The 22,835-nt window shown below is 32.8% G+C and overlaps 1 protein-coding gene across 1 annotated transcript in view; it reads left to right on the forward strand.

Moving 5' to 3' along the window:
* Nucleotides 1-22,835, forward strand: part of CFAP47 (cilia and flagella associated protein 47) — a 759,462-nt gene that overhangs the window by 334,014 nt on the left and 402,613 nt on the right. The window contains exons 43-45 of the mRNA XM_031959439.1: nucleotides 10,709-10,820; nucleotides 12,197-12,423; nucleotides 16,324-16,489. Coding sequence (XP_031815299.1) covers nucleotides 10,709-10,820; nucleotides 12,197-12,423; nucleotides 16,324-16,489 — 505 coding nt within the window. The remainder of the gene's footprint in view (nucleotides 1-10,708; nucleotides 10,821-12,196; nucleotides 12,424-16,323; nucleotides 16,490-22,835) is intronic.

The raw sequence follows: 22,835 nt of genomic DNA on the forward strand, positions 1-22,835 counted from the left end.
TTTCCCTAGTGTAACATTGTGTAAGTCTATAAATTTAATTAAAAATATCTTTATAATAAAGAGTTCAGCAAGGAGTAGAGATGAATTGAAGTTATTTTTAAAACTTTTAAATACTACAAGAATATGTGATTTTATTGATGTGTATGCTCTCTTCTTAAGGACATTACACTCTCTCTGGGACTCTGTAGGCAGTCTTCAAGATTTCTGGGGCCAAAAATTTCCCAGGGGCAATTTTTTAAGCCTTGTTTTCAGATAAGAGAGAGTTTTTCTTAGATCATATAAATTTTTGTCAAGTCAAATTTATTTAGATAAGACCTGAGACAACTTGTGTCTTCTTTCAAGAATTTAGACCTATGTTACATCATGTTGAGGCACTGAAAGATAATTTTTTTTACAATTTAAATGAAAAAATCCATGCTCTTCTAAATTCCTACTTTATTGGTTCATTTTGGCATTGACTTTGAGTAAAGAGTAAAGAATTTTGGCATTGACTTTGAGTAAAGAGTAAAGAAAGACTTTGAGTAAAGAGTCCAATATTATTATATTTTTTTATTTAAGAAATAACCCAAGTAGCACCCTTTCTGTATTATGCCCTTAACTTGCACTTGCACTCATAGATTTCATTCCCCAAGGGCAACTCTTTCTTAAGGGTATTGGTATAATTCTTCAGGTACAAACTCCTAAAACTATGCCTCATAAATCCCCACTGTGCATTTTCCATTATAATCAACCAGTAGTCTTAATTAGCACTTATCAAGGACATTTACTCAAATAGCATAGTAAAAAAAAGTTATGAAATATTTTCTACATAAATTTGGTATGTACTTTTTAAATAAATGCAATATCCATGAGAAAAGTTGACATTTATGAGTAGACAAAATCTTAATTTCTCTGTCTATAAGTATAACATTATTATTAGAAACTTTTAAAATTTTAGATTATTTTCCTAGTAAAAGCTAGACTTCCTATACTTTAAAGATTTCTTTTAATTGTAGTTCATGATTTATATTCTATCTAAAGAAAATTTCCAAAGGGTAATGTGGGGCATTTATTAATTCAACAAATACTTATTAAGTGTCTATGAACTAACCACGATGAACTATTCTGAATATTAGGACACAGCCTCATGAATCCTGCCTCTATGAAGTTGATAATCTATTAAGGAAAATATGACACAACATTAATATTACATAATTAAATAATTAAAATAAATATAATTACATAATTAAAATATGCAATATAAAGAACATTAAGGCATGTACAAAGTTCAAAGAAGGTAAAATTGTTTCTGATTAATCCTAATCCAGGATTTAGGAGTGGCATTATATCAGAAATGACACTCGAGCTAGATTTTGAAAAACAATTAGAATTTACATAGGAAGGGGTATTCCAAATATAAAAACAGGGAAATTCTGGGTATAAGGCACAGTCCTGAATATTTTAATTACAATTATTCCTTCCACATTATGGCAGCCCCAGAATCTGCAAAATCCATCTAAAATTTTGATTCTCCCTTTGTAGCTAAGAAAAGTCTAATTTTTAAATTTTTCTTTTAAGGGGTATTTGAGGTACTTTATTGTAAAATTTTGATTAAGCATTTGATCATTAATTATCTGTAGATCAATGTTAAGTAAAAATAATGTATGAAAAAGAATTATTTTTTCTGCTGATCTTTATGTTTCATCTGTGGCTTCCACAAAATTCCCCCTAAATTCCCATTTATTTTTTTAAATTGAACTAAATATAAAATAAGAAGAAACAGAATAGAAAAAGAAAGCAGAAAAGGAAAATAAAACAAAACATTGTTATGTGTCCATCAGAACATTCAGGGAGAATTCAAAATATATAACAATAAATTTCCATTTCAAGAAAGCATATGTAATAATAGAAAAAATTATATTTATGAATGTCCATTTTTCTTTGCTTCCTTGTAGATTATTTTTGTGTTCTTTGCTGTTCACTTTTTACTTTATTCTTTTTTCCTCCCTTTCATCCTCCCTCTTCCTCCAAGTAGGTTAAATACACATATATATTAGAAACATACATACACATATAATTATATATATATTATACATAATTTATATAAATTCACAGCTAGCTACACACCCTCATATCCATATATACATATACACACCTACCTATATTCATACCCACAAATACATATGCATTTACTCATATGTAAACATACATCTAAAACAATATTAATATGACTGACATATAATGTAGATTTCTTTCTTGATTGATAGAATCTTTTAAGTTTGACTTTGTCTAAATCTTTTTTCTATTAAATTCTACTCCTGATCTTTATTGTGTAGTGTTTGTATATATCTCTTATTTGCTTATTGCTAACTCTTCTACTTTAATTATGCTTGTTTTCTTGCTTATTATTAACCTCTCTCCCCCCCACCAATGGATCCCTCCTTTTTCTCCCCCAAACCTTTCCTTCCCTCTTTATCTCATTCCCATTAATTTACACATCTTATCCCAGTCCTGTTAATCTAAACACCCTTCTGGAACCCACCTTATCCTAAGCCATCCTTCCCCCTTTTATCTCTTTCCTATTGTTTGGGACAAAAAGATCTGTCCAATATGACTACTCCAGAGATCACTCATAGAAAGCAGAATTATTTATTAGAGTCTCGAGAAGTGGACCCCATCCTGGTCTGTGAGCCAAATTTCACAGCAGGATAGGGCTAGAACTTTGAAAATGCTTACAGCTTTTATACATTTCAGGCAAAGAACTTCCAAAATCCCACCTTCTATATGTTGTGATTGGTCACATAAGTCTATATTTCCCTATTTGGTCAGTGGAATGTAGTAGACAAGGTGATGTACATCTTCTTTGGATAATGGAATGTAGTCCTGGTCTTATCTAAAGTCATGTGACTCTGGAGAAGCTGAAACTGAGGCTTACAGGCTTGATCTATACTTTAGTTAACAGTCTCTGATCAATATGTGCTTAATCTGTAAATTCTTCACCTTTTCCCAAACAATCCCCACTGTTATTCATATATATATATATATATATATATATTTTTTTTTTTTTTCCCCCCCCTCATGAAGAACTTAAATTGTGGTCAAATTCATTCGATTAACATCTCTACACATTGCTTGTTAATCTCCTCATCTGGATCATCCCCTGTTACTGCCTCCCATCTCTCTGTAAAATCATCATTTTAATAGCATCCCCTGTATGTAAGATTCTTGACAGTGATCTTTGAACTATTCTTCTTACCAATGTAATTATACAGAGTAAGCATAGTGCCAACAGAATAATACCACTGAATACAATAAGTCTATACCATAAGAGCTGTTTCCACCATCTACCATCAAACCAAGACCATCAGCTATTTGTGAAGGGAGATTTCCAAATTTGTACAGGCACATGAACTATCGTGCGAATGCCCTTAGTAATTTCTTTTACTACTTGTCCTTTATCATCAATTCGCATACAAGTGGACAGGTTTTGTTTCTCACAGATCCCTTCTTCCTCTGCTAACAGATAATTTAAAACTAACCCATGTTATAAAACCACATCTCTTGTCTGGGTGGCTTGATAGACTAATAGATTAAGGGCCTGAGCAGTTTGATTAGTTGTTACCTTTAAGACTACTTGCAGTTGAATTAATCTGACCCATCATCACAAACAATATTTAACTTGCTCCATCTGTTTCTGTGCTAATCACAGTCTATAATATCTACCCTTTCTGGTTGATGAGTAAAAGTCCATTTACATTTACTCTCTCCCATCTATGGCCCGGTACCTGTTTGATTTAGGCAATGCCCCAATAAGGTACCCCAGATCAATACCACTATCAAGATTTTACATGCACAGTACATCAGTTCCTTTTCAATGTTTGTCTCAGCTTGTTCTCTGGATTCATTTTGGAAGTCCACACCCTTGGAGCATCCACTGGTCCTTTAATTCTGGTATGCTGAATCCACCCTCTTTCCTGTGTAGCACTGCTATATTTGATGTCAAGAGGATCTGGAACGGTCCTTCCCAGGTTGGGGTCAGCTTGTCCTCCTTCCACGTCTGAACCAAGACCCAGTCTCCAAGCTAGAAAATATGCATCGTGAATCCTAAGGGAGGATTCTGAGCAATAAGCCCTTTTAGTTGTAAAGTTTTCAGATGTTGCAGTAAGGACATGACATGTTTCCTTAAAAAAATCCTTGGTCTCAAATATTAGATCCAAGGAAGAATTTTGAATCCTTTTTGGATAAAGGTGACCATACAATAATTCATAAGGTGATAATCCCACATCCCTTTGGGGTTTTGGTCTAATTCTTAATAAGGCAAGGGGAAGGCACTTGGTCCAGGGCAATTGTGTCTCCAACACCAATTTAGTCAGTTGCTGTTTAATTTCTTTATTCATCCTTTCCACTTTACCTGATGAGGGTGGACACCATGGGTTGTGTAAGTCCCATGATATTTCTAGAGCTTAGGCCACAGATAGGAGGGTTTTAGCTGTGAAATGAATGCCTTGGTCCGAATCTATCTGCTCCACCAACCCATACCCTGGAATGCTATGCTCAAGGAGTACTTTTACAACTGCTAAGGCAGTTGCCCAGGCAAGGAGGAAGGCCTCCACCCATGAGGTCAGATGGTCCACTACAACCAACAGGTATTTGAGATGCTCCACTAATGGCAGTTCGGTAAAGTCCACCTGAATGCTTTGGAAAGGCCTGATACTAGGGATCCTTTCTGGACTTGTCATTGGGCTGCCCTATTCGTCCTCTGACAAACAGGACACCCGCTGACTAGTTACTTGCTATTGTGTACAAGCCGGTGCCACAAACTTAGCATCACATCACACAGGTCTTGGACACTTCAATGACTGCCCTGATGTAAATGTTGGAGTATATATCTCATACCTGCTGTGGTCAGTATCTCTCTGCTGTCAGGGAGGAACCAGTGCCCCTCTTTATCCTCCTGAGCAACAAGGCTTTGGATTTCCTACTTCTCTTCTGGGGTAATGCAAGATGGAGGCATTTGAGGCAGAAATGCAGGAATTAGCACCATCATTTCTTTGATACTTACAGATTCCTCTTCTCCAGCCCATTTTGCCTCCTCATCCACAAAGCAGTTTCCCCTTATCTCAAATGAATCTCCTCTTTGGTGCCCCTGCACATGAATGACTGCAATGTTCTTAGGTAACAAGATTAATCAAAATTTTAGTGACCAATGTCCTGTGTACTAATTCCTTACCTTTACTGTTTCCATTCTTTCGCTCAAGTAATTTACAGGATCTAATTTCTTTTTTCCCTTCACTTATACAATGACTTAAATATTTTACCTCACATTTCACAAATTGCAATTTGTCTTAAGAAATTCTCAGTCCCTGTGCTCCTAAATTAACAAACTGATAGTGACTTGGACAAGGTCACTCTGTTTTTTCCCTGCCACAAGAGCATCATCCACATATTGTAAGACTTTTAATAGTAAGGATAAATTTCTTACTAAATGTTCACATAATTCTTACATACCCAAGTAGATTTTCCATAAATTGAATATAATACCAATCATTTTGCTTTTAAAATATCCAATACACAGAAAAATCCCAAACTACATTTTGTCCATAACAAAAACATTTTCAAAAAGATGAAGGCAAAAACTATTATCCTTGGAGTCCCTTTCAGATAATTGGCATCAATACAACTAATTAAAATTTCCTATTTTCACATATAAGAATCTGAAAAGTTCTTTAAAACATCAATTAAATTTTTTTGAAATAACCCTTTCAAACTATAGATTGCATTTATGATTGCATTCCTTAAACAAGAAAACCGTTATGTTTCAAAGAATCAAATATTCAGTCAATTAACACCTTATAGGAGCAGCCTGTCCCTTTAAAAGATTAGACTGCTTTCTTCAGCAGTTAGGCTGCAGCACGACAAAGACCCCTTTCCACTGCTGCCCTTCCCCCCAACTCAATTTCCTACACAGGAATCCTTCTCAAGATTTAGGCAATCAGTTTATTTCCTTTCTTTTTCCAACTGATTCCTTCTTGAGATCATTCAAGCTCTCAATTTCCTCCTACAAATCAATCCTTCATAAGTCTCCTGCATTCTCTTCTCTAGTTCCCTTCAAAACTTTTCACAATATAGTGAATGGCTAGAAAAACTCCATAAAGCATAACTTACAATATTAACAAATTACCCAATATGTTTCAGAAGGTAGCATACTGAATCAAACTAAATATAGCTGTTTTTAAAAGTTTTTTTTTTCCTTTCTTCTGCCAGATTTCTTCTCACATCAATTAGCATCTTATCTTCAGAGCTTTTTATTGCTCAGGCCAGGCTAAGCTTGAATTTTATTGCTTTTTCCCTCTCCTCTCTAACTAAAGCAGGCTAATTTTTTTTCCATTCTTAAAATAGTTTTTCTTCTTTTTCCTTTTTTGTAATAATGGTATCAATATTCAAAAAATTACACATACACATATCTTTCAGGCTTGCAGTGCTAGCCATCAGGACTCTATTTCGTCTCGGGTCGTTGTCTGAGAGGGAGGGAGGCTGCACACGCAGAGCCAGAGACCATGGAGAACACTGCTCTGTGGGCACTTGCCCCTGTACAGGATGCACAGCCATCTCCTCCAAAGACCCCATCCTGGATGAGCTCCCAACTGTTTGGGACAATTTGGGACCAAATTGACTACTACAGAGGTCACTCATAAAAAGCAGAATTATTTATTAGAATCTTGAGAAGTGGACCCTATCCTGATCTTTGAGCCAAATTTCACAGCAGAATAGGGCCAGAGCCTTGAAAATGCTTACAGCTTTTGTACATTTCAGACAAAAAACCCTCCAAATCCTACCCTCTATATGTTGTGATTGGTCACATAAGTCTGTATTTCCCTATTTGGTCAGTGGAAAGTAGTAGACAAGGTGATGCACAGCTTCTTCAGCTATGTATATATTTTTAATCCCTTCTTTGGACAATGGAATATAGTCCAGGCCTTATCTAAAAGCACATGACTCCAAAGAAGCCGCTATTGAGGTCTATAGGCTTGATCTACTTTAGCTAACAGTCTCATCAATTTTTTTTTTTCTTCTTTTTTTTATTTTATAGCTTTTTATTTACAGGTTATATGCATGGGTAACTTTACAGCATTAACAATTGCCAAGCCTCTTGTTCCAATTTTTCATCTCTTACCCCCCACTCCCTCCCCCAGATGGCAGGATGACCAGTAGATGTTAAATATATTAAAATATAAATTAGATACACAATAAGTATACATGACCAAACCATTATTTTGCTGTACAAAAAGAATCAGACTCTGAATTATTGTACAATTAGCTTGTGAAGGAAATCAAAAATGCAGGTGGGCATAAATATAGGGATTGGGAATTCAATGTAATGGTTTTTAGTCATCTCCCAGAGTTCTTTCTCTGGGCGTAGCTTGTTCAGTTCATTACTGCTCCATTGGAAATGATTTGGTTGATCTCATTGCTGAGGATGGCCAGGTCCATCTCTGATCAATATGTGCTAAATCTGTAAGTTCTTCACTTTTTTCCACACAAATATTAATCTATACAACTTGTGCCACTACTATAACTCTATAAACCCTCTATACCACACCTTATCCTTTATCCCTTGTCTATTAATCTATACATCTTGATACACTGCCATAAATCTACATACCCTTCCAAACCCCATTTTATTTTATTCCCTCTTTCTTTATTTTCTTTATAGATTTTAGAGAGTGCTATATTCTTCATGGTTTAAATGTAGTTTTCCCTGTTTAACCTATTCCTTATGTTAGTAGGTTTTCAGAACTATGAGCCCTCCTCCCAACTCTATTGCCTCTGTGTTGATTCTTCCTCTGTACCTCATTTGTATACTATAATTACTACTTTTACTTTTTTTCCTAGACAATGTTGCTTTTTAGAATCAAATCATTCTCAACTCTGCCCAAATTTTTCTTTTGAGCTACCCAATTAGGATGTCAATCTGAAACATATGGTATATATTTCCAGATAAAAATATAAATATTTTGTCCGTGCTATATTTCTTGAAATTAGTTTTCGATATTGGTTCTCATATGTTCAATTTTCTATTAAGTTTGAGTGTGGTTGAGACAGAGTCCTTAAAATTTGCAAGTTTGTTAAATGTCAATTTTTTTCATTCAATATTGTGGATAATTTTTCTGAATATAATACTTTTGGCCATAGGCCTAGTTCTTTTGATTTCCAATATATGGTATTCTAGTACCTGTGTTCTTTTATTATGGCTGCTAAAAATCCTATATAATTCTAATTGTAACTCCAGCACATTTGATTTTTTTTCCTTGCAAAAATGTCTCTTTGATCTGAGTTGTTTTGAAATTTTGCAATAATATTCCTGTGTGTTTTCCACAAAGGATTTCTTTGAGATGATTATCAGTGGATTTTTTTTCTATTTCTACTTTCCCCTCTTGGTCTATTACTTCAGAACAATTTTTCTTTGATTATTTCTTGCACTATATAGTGTAAACATTCTTTTTTTTTTTTTTTGGTCACAATTTTCAGGTAGGGCAATTCTTATATTTTCTCTTTTTGATCTGTTGTCCAGATCTATTGTTTTTCTTATGTTTCACATTCTGTTCATTTTGTCTTTCATTTTTTATAATTTTTTTTGTTATTTCTTGGTCTCTTATATAGCTTACCCTTGCTCAATTCTAATTTTCAAAAAGTTATTTTCATCTTTAAGACGCTTTATATTCTTTTCTAATTGGTTAATTTTTTTTCATAATCTTGTTCTTTTTTCTTCTTCTACTTCTTTTTTTTTAACTTCTTTCTTCTATTTATTTTTAGTTTTTCATCAATCTCTCTTACTTGATTTAAAAAAAAATTTTAAAGTTCTTCTGTAAATTTTTTCTGGGCAAATGAAAATTTAACGTTACTTTTCAGGGAAGAAGAGACTTTTTTTTTTTTACTACTCTCATCTTCCCTATTCTCATAATAAGTTTTTATGATTGAGTTTCTTCTTTGCCTGCTCATTTTTTAAAAATGAGAACTATTATTAGTGTAAGCACCTTTAATCCTGGGTTGAGGGTGATGATACCTCTAGCTTCATTTCAGCTCTGCCTTTTGAGCTGGAATTCCAATCCAAAAGCTTCACTCTCCTGCAATTACTGCCAGCAGTTTCCCCTGCCTGGATGCTTCTGCAACTCTAGGTATGCTGATTCTTTCTTGCTTAGGGAGGGCTTCCTCAGCAGTACGGCTGGACCTGATTTTTCCTCAGCTTTCTGACCCAAACCCTTAATTCTTTATGCTGTCCAAGAGGTGAAAGTCCCTGCTGAGTCTTGCTGAGGCTCCTGTCAGAACCCAACTCGCCTCAGAGTTCCTGCTTGCTGTTTCTGTGGAGTAAGCCTGGAGGTACTGGCATTTCACACTAGTTTATCTCCATCTTAGAGTCTTTATTCAGGTCTTCTCAAATTGTCCCAGAAGGACCCCTTGTTCTGGACCAAGTCTGCCTTGTTTTTCACCAGTCTTTGTTCATCATGAGGTGCAAATTTGTTCTATTTGTGGGAGAAATCTGGAGAGCTGGCATTTTTTTAATCTACTCTGTCATCTAGAATAGTCCATCTCCCATTTAATTTCTTATACTGGCCCACAATATGTTGAAACCATGATGGAGATAATTGTGATGTGGAAGAGATAACTGTATTTCACTATTATGTATGTATGCTGTTTTTAAGTTACTAACAATAGAATATGTTGAGATGTAACAAGTTAGGTGTGTTTTACAAATTGTAAGGAAATAATTCAATGGGATTTTAATTACTACATTTTCACAGTTATTTATAGAGAAAATGAAAAGTTAGTAATAGGAAGAAAATATTTTGGCAAGTAGTTTTATAGGTACTTTTATACTATATTGATTGGTTTCTTGTATTGTTATGAATTTTCAGAGAATAGAAAATTGACAGTCTTTCCCTGACATTTATATTTTTGTGATAGGGAATTATATGAATTCTCATTTGATGATTATAAAGACTATTATTTATAGAAATCATTTAACTTAAAGTTAAATGAAATTAAAGCATTATTGCTGTCAAATTAAATATAGTTACTGATTTTTATACAGGAAAATGTTAAATCTTTATGGCTCATTAAAACCATTGCTATTTTTTGTAATTATTATTTTAGTTTTATAGCTTATTAACATCTAGATTTTTTTATTATTTTGAATTTATCATAAAATAATTCTTTTTTCATTTGGAAAAGTCTGGGCTGATTAATATAAAATGAATCTTGGTTTGATTTTTTTAATGTAGCAGCTGTTGAATTCTATAACAATATAGATTTGAATAAAGTATTTTCACAGACAATAACACTTCCACATTTAAAATAACTTTTTATTATGAGTTATAAACAAGAGAGCACGAAAATAACAAAAATTGATTGATAGAAAATACACCTTTTGGAAGAAACCAAGCAAATCAAAAAAAAAATTACCCTTAAAATATTTAGACTGGGAGTACTCTGGGAGTAGCAGAAGGTTGAATTTTAGTCTAATTTGTCCAATCTGAAGGATTGTCTAAGCATCCTCTCAAAGTTGGAGAAAGGGTCCTTGTTGGAGCTGAGCATCCTATGAACCTAGGATTCACTGCCAGGGTGTATGAAATGTAATTGTGTCAGTAGTGTATAGTTCTTTTGACTTGTTTTAAACTACCTTTTCTATTGAAACTTAAAAAGTTAACATTCAGATATGCCTGTGTTTCAGATTGGAGAATTTGTGTACATCGTAGAAGGGACAAGCATTGTTCCTTTGCCTTCCAGATTCCTCCCAATAAATAATCCAAGTATTTTGAATTACAACCACTCTACAGATGAAGGTAGGGTAATTACACTAAAATATTTTTACAAGGCTAGTGATTGGGGACAAGATGAATATGCATTGTGTTATCATATACAATATCACTTTAAATCAAGCCTTTATTGTGTGGACTTGTTTTAGGAGGTATAATTTGACCTATAATATACAGAATCCAGATAATAATTATAGTTTTCATAACAAAAATGGAAATTTATAGGATATATTTTAGCTTATAGAGGGTTTTCATTACAAACTCAATTTGTTCTTCACAATCCCAGGAGTTAGGCAAATTATCATCATCATCATCATCATCATCATCATCATCATCAACATAAGCAAAGTGAGAGGAGCAATATTCTCAAGTTCATAGGGCAAGTGAGGAGCAAAACTTAATTTACCCCCTCTTTTCTAGGTCCAAATTCTATTCCCCATAAGCTATAGTTATAATGCAATTGAATTGCATAAATAAAGTACTGCTGAGAGTGAACTTCATAAAAACTTAATAGATTCTATATTCCTAAATTAAAAGTTCATCAAAAATGAAGTTTTTTTGCAGAATAGCATAGAAAAGAAATACTACATGCATTGTACATGAATTAGCTTCAGAACCATTTAAATTTTTTAAAAATAAATTTGAGGCTCTTATTGATAAATTATTTAGAACTTTTATAAGGATTGTTAGTATGGTCTCAATCAGTTTCCTTCAAGCTTTTTTGCACCCCCAACACCCTAATTTTTACCCAGATTGGGATAAAAAGGAAACAGACTCCAGAATATTTGATACTATAATTTTGTATTCCCTGAACACAGAATTGACAGTTATTCCTATAACACAGAATTAGCTAAAATTTCACTTTTTAAAAAAAAAACAATTTTTTCTTTAGTACATATGCAAATCTCTTTTCTTGACTGCTCATCCAGTGGGTAGGTTGGTTCAAAGATCTATTCTGAGACAATTAGAATATTTAGATGATTGCTTATCATTTTTGACTCCTTGGAATATTTCTATTAATAAGATGTTAAAATCAATTACAAAGTAAATTATAATTCATATGTATATTCTTTTTGTATCTTTATCCTGTTTTCTTTTTCTCTGTATATAATGAGTACAGTCTCTAAATTTTGATATTACTGAATATTACATTACAACTAAATGAAAAGGAACATTTTCTTTTTTGTTAATTTTTTTAGTCTTGAAATAATATATAGTAAATATTTTGCATGAATGCTTATTTGAAAAAGAAATCTTAAACTTTACAATGATTTAAATGAAAAATGATAAAGTACAAATTAAGTGATACATTATATGTTCCTATATCTAACTCACAATTAATAAAACCAATAACATTTCAAAAGTAATGACTATTTTATTGTTGTTGTTGTTGTTTATTTTAGATTTAGGCAAAGATGATCCAATTCTACATTTGAAATGTGATCTTGATAATATCCTGGAATTGGAACTTAAGGTGCCACTGGTTAATGAAGCTAGGTCAAAGGCCCTAGATTTTTCAGCCCATCAGCAGATGTCTTCTCTTGAGTATGAACGGAGGCAAATCACAGGAACTCTCCATAGTAGTAGTGTACGAGCTGCAATTGCACTCTTAGGACTAACACGACTTGAGGTAGGAGTTGAAAATTTACTATGACTGTTTTTTTTTTTTGTATGCAGATAGCTTGCTTATTAACCATATTTTTTCAAACTTTTTTTGAAAAAAAAATACTAGATATTGGCAACTGTAAAAAAGAAATGCATTTCTTTTTTTCCCTAGAAAGCAGCCTTATCATTATATTTTAAAAATAAGTTCAGTTAAGCTAATGATAAAATTTGAAAAAAATTAAAAGCATTTGTCATTTAGAGATGATAATAAATTGGTGTTTATAGACTTTAACATTATATTAAAATTTTAATTTAATGACATCTTTTAGCTTTATTATTTGAGGTTTTTTTTTCTTCCACCAATGTCCTCTTTCAATTATAGGCATGGACTATAGATAACTGTCCCATGCTCTATTTTATAATTAGCATTGATTATAACAACTAAACAGGTAATCCTAAACTCTTCAAAAAGTATCCCTATGGAATGTAAGATCTGTATAGGTTTACTAAGTTGGGAAGATATTGAATATGGGCCTAGTGATGGGTTTTATCAGTTGTACTATGACTCACCCAGGTTAGTTTGGAAAGATTCAGCAAAAGAATGAACTATTTTATTACATTAACTTCTTAAATTATTTATGAAAGTAAGTTCTGTTTTGGTAGAGGAAATATCCACAATGATGAAATCACAATTCCTTGAAATATTAAAACATTCTTTTTTTTAATGCAATGAATATTGTTGTCTATGTATTGTTTTACTTGTCAAAATTACAAAATTGATATAAATTAAAAGCATGTCTCCAAAAAAAACAGTGAAGTTTTAGTGACCTGTTTTGTGCCTCTAATTTATCTTCTTCAGTTAGTTTTAGAGTATCTTAAGTTATAAATGAGGAAATCTGAAAAACAGTTTATGTAATAATAATAGAGCTAAGCAGTTTATATTAAGCTTAATGCTATTTGCAGAGTAAATACCAGTATCAAACATTTATATATATATATATATAGAATAGTATAAAAAGCAATTTTATAAAAATTTAAATTTAAAATAAGAATTAGACATAAAATTGATACCAGCAATATCACTAAAAGAAAACTTTAGTTTAAATAAAATAATAAATACCAAATAAATTATAGGCATAAAGAAAGAAGTGGAGAAACTGGGTTTGACTAGTACATGGAGAAAATTGATTGGAAAAAATAGAAAGAGAATCTTATGTCAGAAAGGGACCTGAGAGGTCATTTAGGTACTTGAACAGAAATCTCATCTACAACCTTCCTGACAAGTGATCATCCAGAATTTATTTGAAGAACTATAGTGAAGAGAAATTGCCTGTGAGGCAGCTTCTGGGTAATTCTAATGACTAAGATATTTTTACCTCACCATTTAAATTTGCCTCCTGACAACTTCCTCTCATTGCTCTTATTCCTGTCCTCTGGAGCAAAGCAGAACATTTTTTGTGATTGTAGATGTATACTTGGGATATCTTGAGCAGGAGATATCTACTCCCACAAGATCTGACTTACTTTACTGACATGATTAAGTTCTAATAAAAGAAGATCCCTCTCTAAAATTTCTTTGTATCACCAGTCTTTTTCCTCTTTCCTTGAGGCCTCAGAGAAAGCAATATTCTTGTTAGTGGTTAAGCAGAATAAATTTTTGCCTTGATCTCATACCTCCCAAGCTCTTTGGAACTATGGTCAATGGGAGTAAATCTTCCATGTAAATCTTCAGTTGTTCCCTTTCTGCTTTTTTACTTCCTATAAACAAACTCAGATTTCCTAAAAATGTTTTACTCTTTAACCTTGTTCAGGTACCATCCAATCTATGCCCTCCCTTCTATTCCCAAACCTCTTGAAAAAGTTGCCTTTTACTTAGTGCTTTCACTTTCTTCTTAGTTACTGTGTGCTTCTTAAAAAGTAACAATTGAATTGATAAAAAAAGCTGTGTTTTCAAAAAGACCAATAAATAATTAAAATAGCAAATTTAATTTTCAAAAGGAGAGAGGAAAATCAAATTACCAAATTTAGGAATATATGCAACAACAAATAAAGATAAATACAATGATCAATAACTATTATCTATTAGCTGTGTCATGAAATCTGAACATAAGAAATAATTGAATAATTATAGAAACATAAAATAGCTAGACCAATAAAACAGGAAATAAATAACCTACAGAAAACAATCTCCAAAGTGGAAATTAAACAATTCCCTAATGAAAAAATTCCCAAGATCTGACACATACAGAATATACATGGCTGGTTTACTTGCTTAGATTATATTGAAGGATGACCAGAAAAAAAGTTAGGAGACTTTTGGTCAAAAATCCTTTAGGATCTCTAGCCCTTATTTTCCACCCCCCATCCTTTGAACCTTTAAAAGATATTTCACACAAAGCATGCTACAAATAATTTTTTTGGATTTTTGTCTGGAAACCTTTTCACATCAATAAAAGGTACCTTCCAACTATAAGAATGCCTTTATGAGTTTGTCACATTCCAAACAGCTCTCCCACAACCTGTTATTTCACCAGTTTCCATTGAATGCTGAGATCAGAATCAAGATTACAAAAGACTTAGAAGATAGTGAGAAGAGGAAAATTCAAACATCAACTACAATAAGCTTTGTCAAGAAATTCAAGAAATATTCAAAAATCTATCTTAAGTAATAAAACATTAAAAAGTAATGACAGAACATTATATGTAATGACAACAACCTTAAAAATAAAACAAAAACTATTAAGTTATGAAAAAAATCCAAAAGGTAATATGAAAGGAAACACAATTTTTTTGGTTATTGTTAAAGTTGATAGACATTTTAAAAATTAAGGGATCATGGTTTATGCATAATTTTCATTGTGCTTTAAAATAACTTTGATGGTTGCTAGGTTTAGAAAATATTAAGAATGGAGGGATGTGTGTATAAAGTTCAATGAACCTGTTGTCTTTGATGAGAAAGGAGTAAATTGCTAGATTATGCCAGAGAAGTTGACTTATTTTTCTAAATTGTATGTTATTTAAAATTTTCTCTAACAAAATATTGAAATTGTATTTAAATTGTTAGTGTTAATCACAAAACAAAAAAATAGCCTTGCATTGAAAATTTATACACACACACACACACACACACACATACACATAAATACAGTTTTAAAGATATGTGATCTTAAAGAACAATTTCTTCATTTTATACCTGTGGAAACCTTGACCAAAAGAGTTAAATAAATTTCCTGGGGAAATAGTTGGTAAAAATCAAAATGGGATTTGAATGTATTTCTTCTTGGTTTCATATTTGGCACTTGATCCCCTCTAGCAATGTCAAACTCAAATAGAAGCATATTCCTATGTGCTACATATTGACTTTAGATATCATAAATTAACATTATCTATCTTATATTTGTACTTGGCTTTTATTTATTTTGCTAAACATTTCTCAATTTTTAAAAAATATGGCTTAATTTTTAAGACTGCTTGAAGTCTGGGGTCTGAGTTTAACCTCTTTGTCTTAGATCTTATTGCTGGAATAAATATGAAATCCAACATTTAGGATCTAGCCATCATTTGTACACTACAAGTTGGAGAAGACCTATAATTGATGAGAGAAAGACCTGCTTAGGGGGATGGAAGAGGGGGAGGAAGGAATTGTTATTTGTATAATATTTCAAAATGTTTTTGGTGACTAGTTGATGACATGTTTTTTTCTTAATGTTTATGATTATATGAAATCATATTTTTCTTTGTCAACAATTTTAGATATCACTTAGAACTGTAAGTTATTTCCATAGAAATGATCAAAGAAAATCTCTTAGTGAATAGAAAATTAAAGGTTTTCTTGAAATCTCAGTAATACAAACAAAAATTTTATCCTTTTCATTTTAGAAGCAAATGCAGCAATATTTTTTCTATTTATGTTGTTTAATTATAGACTGATATGTTATTTCATACTACAAAGTTGAAATCTATGATATATACTACAGAATTAAGTCTTCCAGAACATTTTGATATCCCAGAGATTATCTACATTCCTTCTATTCCAGAAAGCAGACTTAAGACAGTCAATATGGAAGATAACGAAACACTACAACAAACAGGTAGGAAAACAGCAAATATTTCTCATGTCCACTTTTTATATATTCTTTATAAGGGTTATAATGATCTGCTGTCTCCAGTACATTACTGAATGCTGCTTGTTATAAAAGAAGGAAGTAAATGACCCATCATTTTCATATCAGTTTTTTATTATTATTATATTTTTCTGAAATATGTAAGATTTCAGTCTCTAAAGAACTGAAAATTTATTACATGGAGTTCAGTGGGCATGATACAGCATACAACCAATGAAAATCTTTGAAGTATAGAAGTAAGTGATATCAGAGAAATGCATTATAAAAAAAAGAAAGATGGGCTGGTCATGTGGCAAAATTGAAGAATAAGTGTTCAGCTTGTGTTCTACTTCTATTTTTGCAATATCTAGAAAAAAATGAGGAAGGCTTCTAGTGCATTGTATTTGTTCCCTGTAGTGAGTTCATAGGAGAACAGGAAAAAAAGTAGAACCAGATAGATAGGCAAGGAAAGTTTTGTAACTTTCCAGATTGGAGAGAATATCTGATTGATGAAGTCATAGAACTAGTTGAACATTTGATATATTCCCCGCCATCCTAGGATCCATCTCCAGTCATCCTTATCTAAAATGTGGCCACTGAACCCAGATGGTTCCAAAGGAGAAAGTGAGGCAGGTGACCTTGCATAGCCCTCTCTCAGTTCAGTCCAAATCACTTGCATATCATGGCATTAGCTCCCTGATGTGATGGTCCTCTATGAGAGTAGAGTATAGTATAATGGTTGCAACTGTATTTTATTCAGTTAAGAGTAAGAAACATGTAGTTGTTTAATGGAGGATTATTCAATTTTAGCTTTTAGATTTATTATAGGAGTTCCTGCATAATAAATAGACCAGAATAACATTGATTTATAGCTTGAAGTATAACCTTGTTTGATATTGTGATCTAAGATACTGAATGTAATAAATGATATTGGTTTAAAAGATTGCTTAACTAATAATACTAAATTAATTAAAATTTCACATTATTTTACTTCAAAATTATGTAATAACTCTGACATAGAAGAAGTTTTGCTGTGGAAATATTTCATGAAATATATAGCTAACTGACTGCAATGTAGAATATGTGAAGAAAAGTAATACAAAATTAGTTTTGAAAGGTCAACAGGAGCTTTTATCAGAAATACTGATTATAAAATTCCTGTCTCTTTCCCCTGCCCCTCCAGTTTTCTGTTTCCTTTCTAATATTGGCTGCACTGGTTTTCTTTCTGCCAAACCTTTTAAAGATAATGTAATCAAAGTTATCCATTTGGCATTGCATAATATTTTCTAGTTCTTCTTTGGCCACAAATTCCTCCTTTCTCCAAAGCTCTGAGAGGGTAATGTATCCCTTATAGCATTACCCTTTATATTTAAATCATGTACCCATTTTGACCTTATCTTGATAAAGGTGTGAGATGTTGTTAGATGCTAAATTTCTGCAATACTATTTTCTAGTTTTCTCAACAATTTTTGTGTAATCGTAAGTTTTTATTTCAGAAGCTCTAGCCTTTCAATTTATCAAACAGTCGATTATTATAGGTATTAACTATTGTGTCTTGAGTACCTTAACCTATTTCACTGGTCCATCATTTTATTTTATTAGTCAATGCTAAATGGTTTTGATGACTGTCACTTTATAATATAGTTTTAGGTCGGGTATGGCTAGGATACCTTCCTTTACATTCCCACCCCCCACCCCATGAATTCCTTGATATTCTTGACTTTTTGTTCTTCCAGGATGTATTTTATTATTATTTTTTCTAGCTCAATAAAACAATGCTTTGGAAGTTTGATTGGTATGGCACTAAATAAGTAGACTAATTTGGGTAGTACTGTCATTTTTATTATATTAGTTCTGCCTACCCCCAAGCAATTGATATTTTTCCATTTTTTAGTTCTGACTTTACTTGTGTGAAGAGTTCTGTAATTGTGTTCATATTGTTCTTGGCTTTGTCTTCACATGTAGACTTCCAAATATTCTGTACTGACCAAGATTATTTTAAATGAAATTTCCCTATCTCTTGCTGCCAGACTTTGTAAATAATATATAGAAGAACTGATGATTTATGTGGGTTTATTTTATATCCTGGTGAAGGATGGTTTTTAGGGGTGACTAAATTCAAAATTAGATTTGTTAGATTTCAGATGTTAATAAAAAATTCAGAAGATGGAGCCAAAGATTGCAGAGTAAAGGCAGGGACTCATCTGAGTGGTCTCCTACACCCCTCCAAACTCCTTTAAATAATAACTCTAAACAAATTTTCCAGCCAAAGAGAACTTAGGAGGTCAATAGGAAAGGTCTGTTGCATGGAGGTGAGGGTGTGGGGAGTGTCCAAAGCAGTCATGGCTCTAGCCCCAGACACCAGCAAAGCAGGAGTAGCCTTAGGGCCTCTGAATCTGCAACAGCATGGATGGTTTCCAGAGCTCTCAGCCCAAGCACATAAAAGACAATTTGGAAGGTTGGCAGAAAAGGTTTGTCTCACCCAGGATGAGAGGGCTTTGGAAAACCATCATCAATGGCAACAGTGGCAATGTCAGCAAAGGTAGAGACAGCAACTGCAGTGGTAGCTTCCAAAGCCCTTAGCTAGTAAGAGGTCAAACTGGTTAGGAAGAAGTCTTTTTACTAGCATCAAGGAAGGACTCTGTTGCTTTAGCATGCTAGGACTTGTAGCCACAATGGAGGGTATAGCTCCTCAGAGTTTCCTATAGTGACCACAAGAGTGCTTGGGGTCACTCAAATACCTATCTCCTTGGAAAATTGAAAACTCACAGTCCCTAGAAGGATCTCCGAAACTACTGCAGAAAGTGCCTGAAACTTGGGGCATTACACCTTCCACATTGGAAACACAGTCCTACTTTAATAAAAAGTTAGAAGCTAAGTGATGGGCTGGGGAAATGAGCAAACAGCAAACAAAACAAAACAAAACAAAAAAAAACTTCTGACCATAAAAAGTTACTTTGATGATGGAAGATCAAAACACATACTCAGAAGAAAACGATCCAAAGCCTCTAAGAAAAATAAGAATTAGTCTCAGATCATAGAGGAGCTCAAAAGGGATTTTGAAAGAGAGGTAGTGGAAAAATGGGAAAAGAAATGAAAGTAATGGAAAAAGAAGTACAAAAATCCAAAGAGGAGAAGAATGTCTTAAAAAGCAAAATCTGTGAAATTAAAAAACGGAATTACAAAAGTTCACTGAGGAAATTTAGAATTAAAAATTAGAATTGAGCAAATGGAAGCTTAATGTATGAGAAATCAATATATGATAAAGCAAAACCAAAAAAAAAAAAAAGAAAGAAAGAAAAGATAGAAAAAGTAAAATAACTGATTGGAAAAAGGACTGATCTTCCTGGATTTGTTCTTCAGTATCATCATAACCCATAGTTTTTCCCTCTCTTCCTGGCTTATAGAAGCCATCACAAATCTTCTGACTTCACTTCCTACCTTTCATGTAATCAACCATTACAATGAAGTGGTTTCCTTTATTTTTAGATTCCACATGAATCCATTGTGGATTTGACTTTCCATTGTTTTTACTCTTTTAATTCAAATTTGGATGATCCCCATTTTTTTATGTTACCTTTGGGCACTACTAGACTGACTTTTTATTCTTTTCAAAAACAAAAGATCAACAACAACAACAACAACATTATAAGGTAGAATTTTGTGAAAAATGGTCCAAATCCTTGAAAATTATAGTTATAAAATGTCTCATGTTTATGTCCTCAGTTTTTGAACAAATATTTTCTAGTAATGGAGTGAGGCCAAGTAAGGTCATTTTCTCTTGTGTGGCTTCCAGGCTATCAATTTGTGAAAAAGTGATGTAAGGAGAGGATTAATACAGTCAATAATTATGATAATCAAATTATAATTATAATTATAAATAATTATAATTATTAAATGTAGCCTTTGATATAATTTTTAAAAGTCATTATTGCAAATAATATCAATTTCCCCTAGCTGAAATAAGGTTGTTTTTTACTTATCTACCAGAAGAAGTACCCAGTATAACACAAATAAACCAGAGTTATGCTGCTGAATGTTTTAAAAACTGACTCTTAGGAAAAAAATATTGGAAACAAACTTTTAAATTTAATTTGCACTATTAACATTTTCTTAGTTATTTACTTTATCTGGAATAGAGCTGTCAACCACACAACATTCTCAAGTGCTATGGGAACCAGATTAAACTGAGAAATATTACTGGGAAATATTAAATAGTTGAGAAATAAATTGAGAAATATTTAACAAAATTTAAAAAAAATATAATAATATATAGATAACATATTTTAAATCTAAATCCTTTTATACAGATTACTGGCTCCCTTTTTCTATTTCAGTTTGATGTCATTAGTTTAGAAAAATCAATAAAACAAAAACTGGTTCCAGTACATGAAATAAACAAAAACCCAACAATATAGGAATGTACTTCTCTCCTTTTTTTTTTTTTTTTTTTTTAAATGTAACTTATCTGTAGAGGCTTTGGTTTGAAGAAGGGGACTATAGATGTTATTGCCACTGTCCATGAAGCCATAGTGCTGCTTTCTGTTTCTAGGATTTTGTTCTTATCCTGCTTTTATTTCTCTAATAAGATCCTCAAAATTCTCATACTATTCAAAGAGAAACCCCACCCTTCAGTCTTGATTATTAATTTCCTTTCCTCCCAAGGTGCAAAGAAATTCAACTCCTAATGACTTTGCAATTATTATATCTCTCCCCAGCTTTAGGAATTTTGTAGTCTCTTGCCTAATCAACCTGTGACCTGTACTTACAAAGCATAGTACCAAATGTTCACTAGTACTAATAGAGCATAAAGATTATTAAGTAATATTCCAAGAGTTCATCACAGAGTACCATGTACAACAAATAGAACAAAAGACATATTTCAAGACAGAACATTTCTTGATTTATTGGGCTTGTTGTTTGATTGATTGTTGTCTTTCATTCTTGAAAAGGAAAACAAAAGTCACCACTATGTTAAAGTCAGGGTATAGTTTGTCTAATTGTGGTTGATCAGACTTATATGAGCTTGGAAGACTCTATCAAAGGTCTGGTTTAAATAGTCCACAGGAACATTTGGAGTGGAGGTGCCCCTAAATTTATTCTATTTCACTTTTCTACTGCAATTTTGTTTTGTTTATAGAGCACAGCGCTTTTATTATTTTGGACATGCCATACTGGATGGGCCTCTGCCAGTGTCCCATGTCTCACAATCATTTCCAGAGTTCTTTAGAGAGACCTTGAGAGTCTTCTTCTTGAACACCTTGAGAGTGTTCTTCTATCACATCTTCTAGCCTACATGTGGACACTTGCTTTGTGTGAGTTTTCTATAAAACAGACTTTTAGGTTAAATGTATTTTTCCATTTAAACAGCATGACCAATCCATTGGAGCTATACTCTTTTCATTAGAGTTTGACTGCTTGGAAGTCCAGCTGAAGAGAGGGCTTCAGTGTCCTGTAACTTATCTTACCAGGTAATCAGAATCTTCCTAAGACAATTCAAATGGAAACAATTCAATTTTTTGTGGGCCTTTGAGTTTCAAAGGCCTACAACAATGAAGTCATCTCAATGTCTCTTTAGAACTTCATTTTGATAGGTACTCTGATACCTCTCTGCTCTCCAACACTTTCCTTCTTCAGTTTCTCAAATACTGACCTAGCTCTGATAATGCATATTTCGGCCTCATGATCTAGGTGTACATCTAGGTGTACTGCCAATATAAGTGGACTTATCAACTACATTCAGAATTTCTCCATTGGCTGTAACTGAAGTTCCACATATGAATGGTATGGTGCTAATGGGTGGAGAATTTCTGATTTCTTGGTGTTAATTGTTAAGCCAAAATTAACCCAAGCAGCAGAGATATAATCTACACTTAGTTGCATCTCAGTTCAGAGTCTGTATTGAGTGCACAATTTTGGAACAAATAGTTACATACCAACTCTCCCTTCATTTTGGTCCTGTCTTGTACCTTTTTAAGTTACATAATTTGTTTTCCATATAAAAGTTGACTTTGGTGCCATTTTTTGTCCTCATTGAAAGTACCCAACTAAAAAGCATGCAAGTAAGCAAACAGTCATGTTCAACACCATTGGTGACTAGGGGAAAGCACAAGAGAATTGCCCATTATCTGGAACCTGAGCAAGAATGCCATTATGAAACTGACATACAACTTGATGAACTTTTATGGGCAACAATAATTTTCCACACATCCTCAGCACAAATAGTAGCCAAGGCCTTGATTAGATTGACAAATGCTATGTAGAAATCTCTATTCTGCTCCTGTCATTTCTCCAGGAGTTATCAAGCAGCAAAAACCATATCAATTGTTCCTCA

The sequence above is a fragment of the Sarcophilus harrisii genome, chromosome 3 (assembly GCF_902635505.1).
Source record: "Sarcophilus harrisii chromosome 3, mSarHar1.11, whole genome shotgun sequence".
In the NCBI taxonomy this organism is placed as follows: domain Eukaryota; kingdom Metazoa; phylum Chordata; class Mammalia; order Dasyuromorphia; family Dasyuridae; genus Sarcophilus; species Sarcophilus harrisii.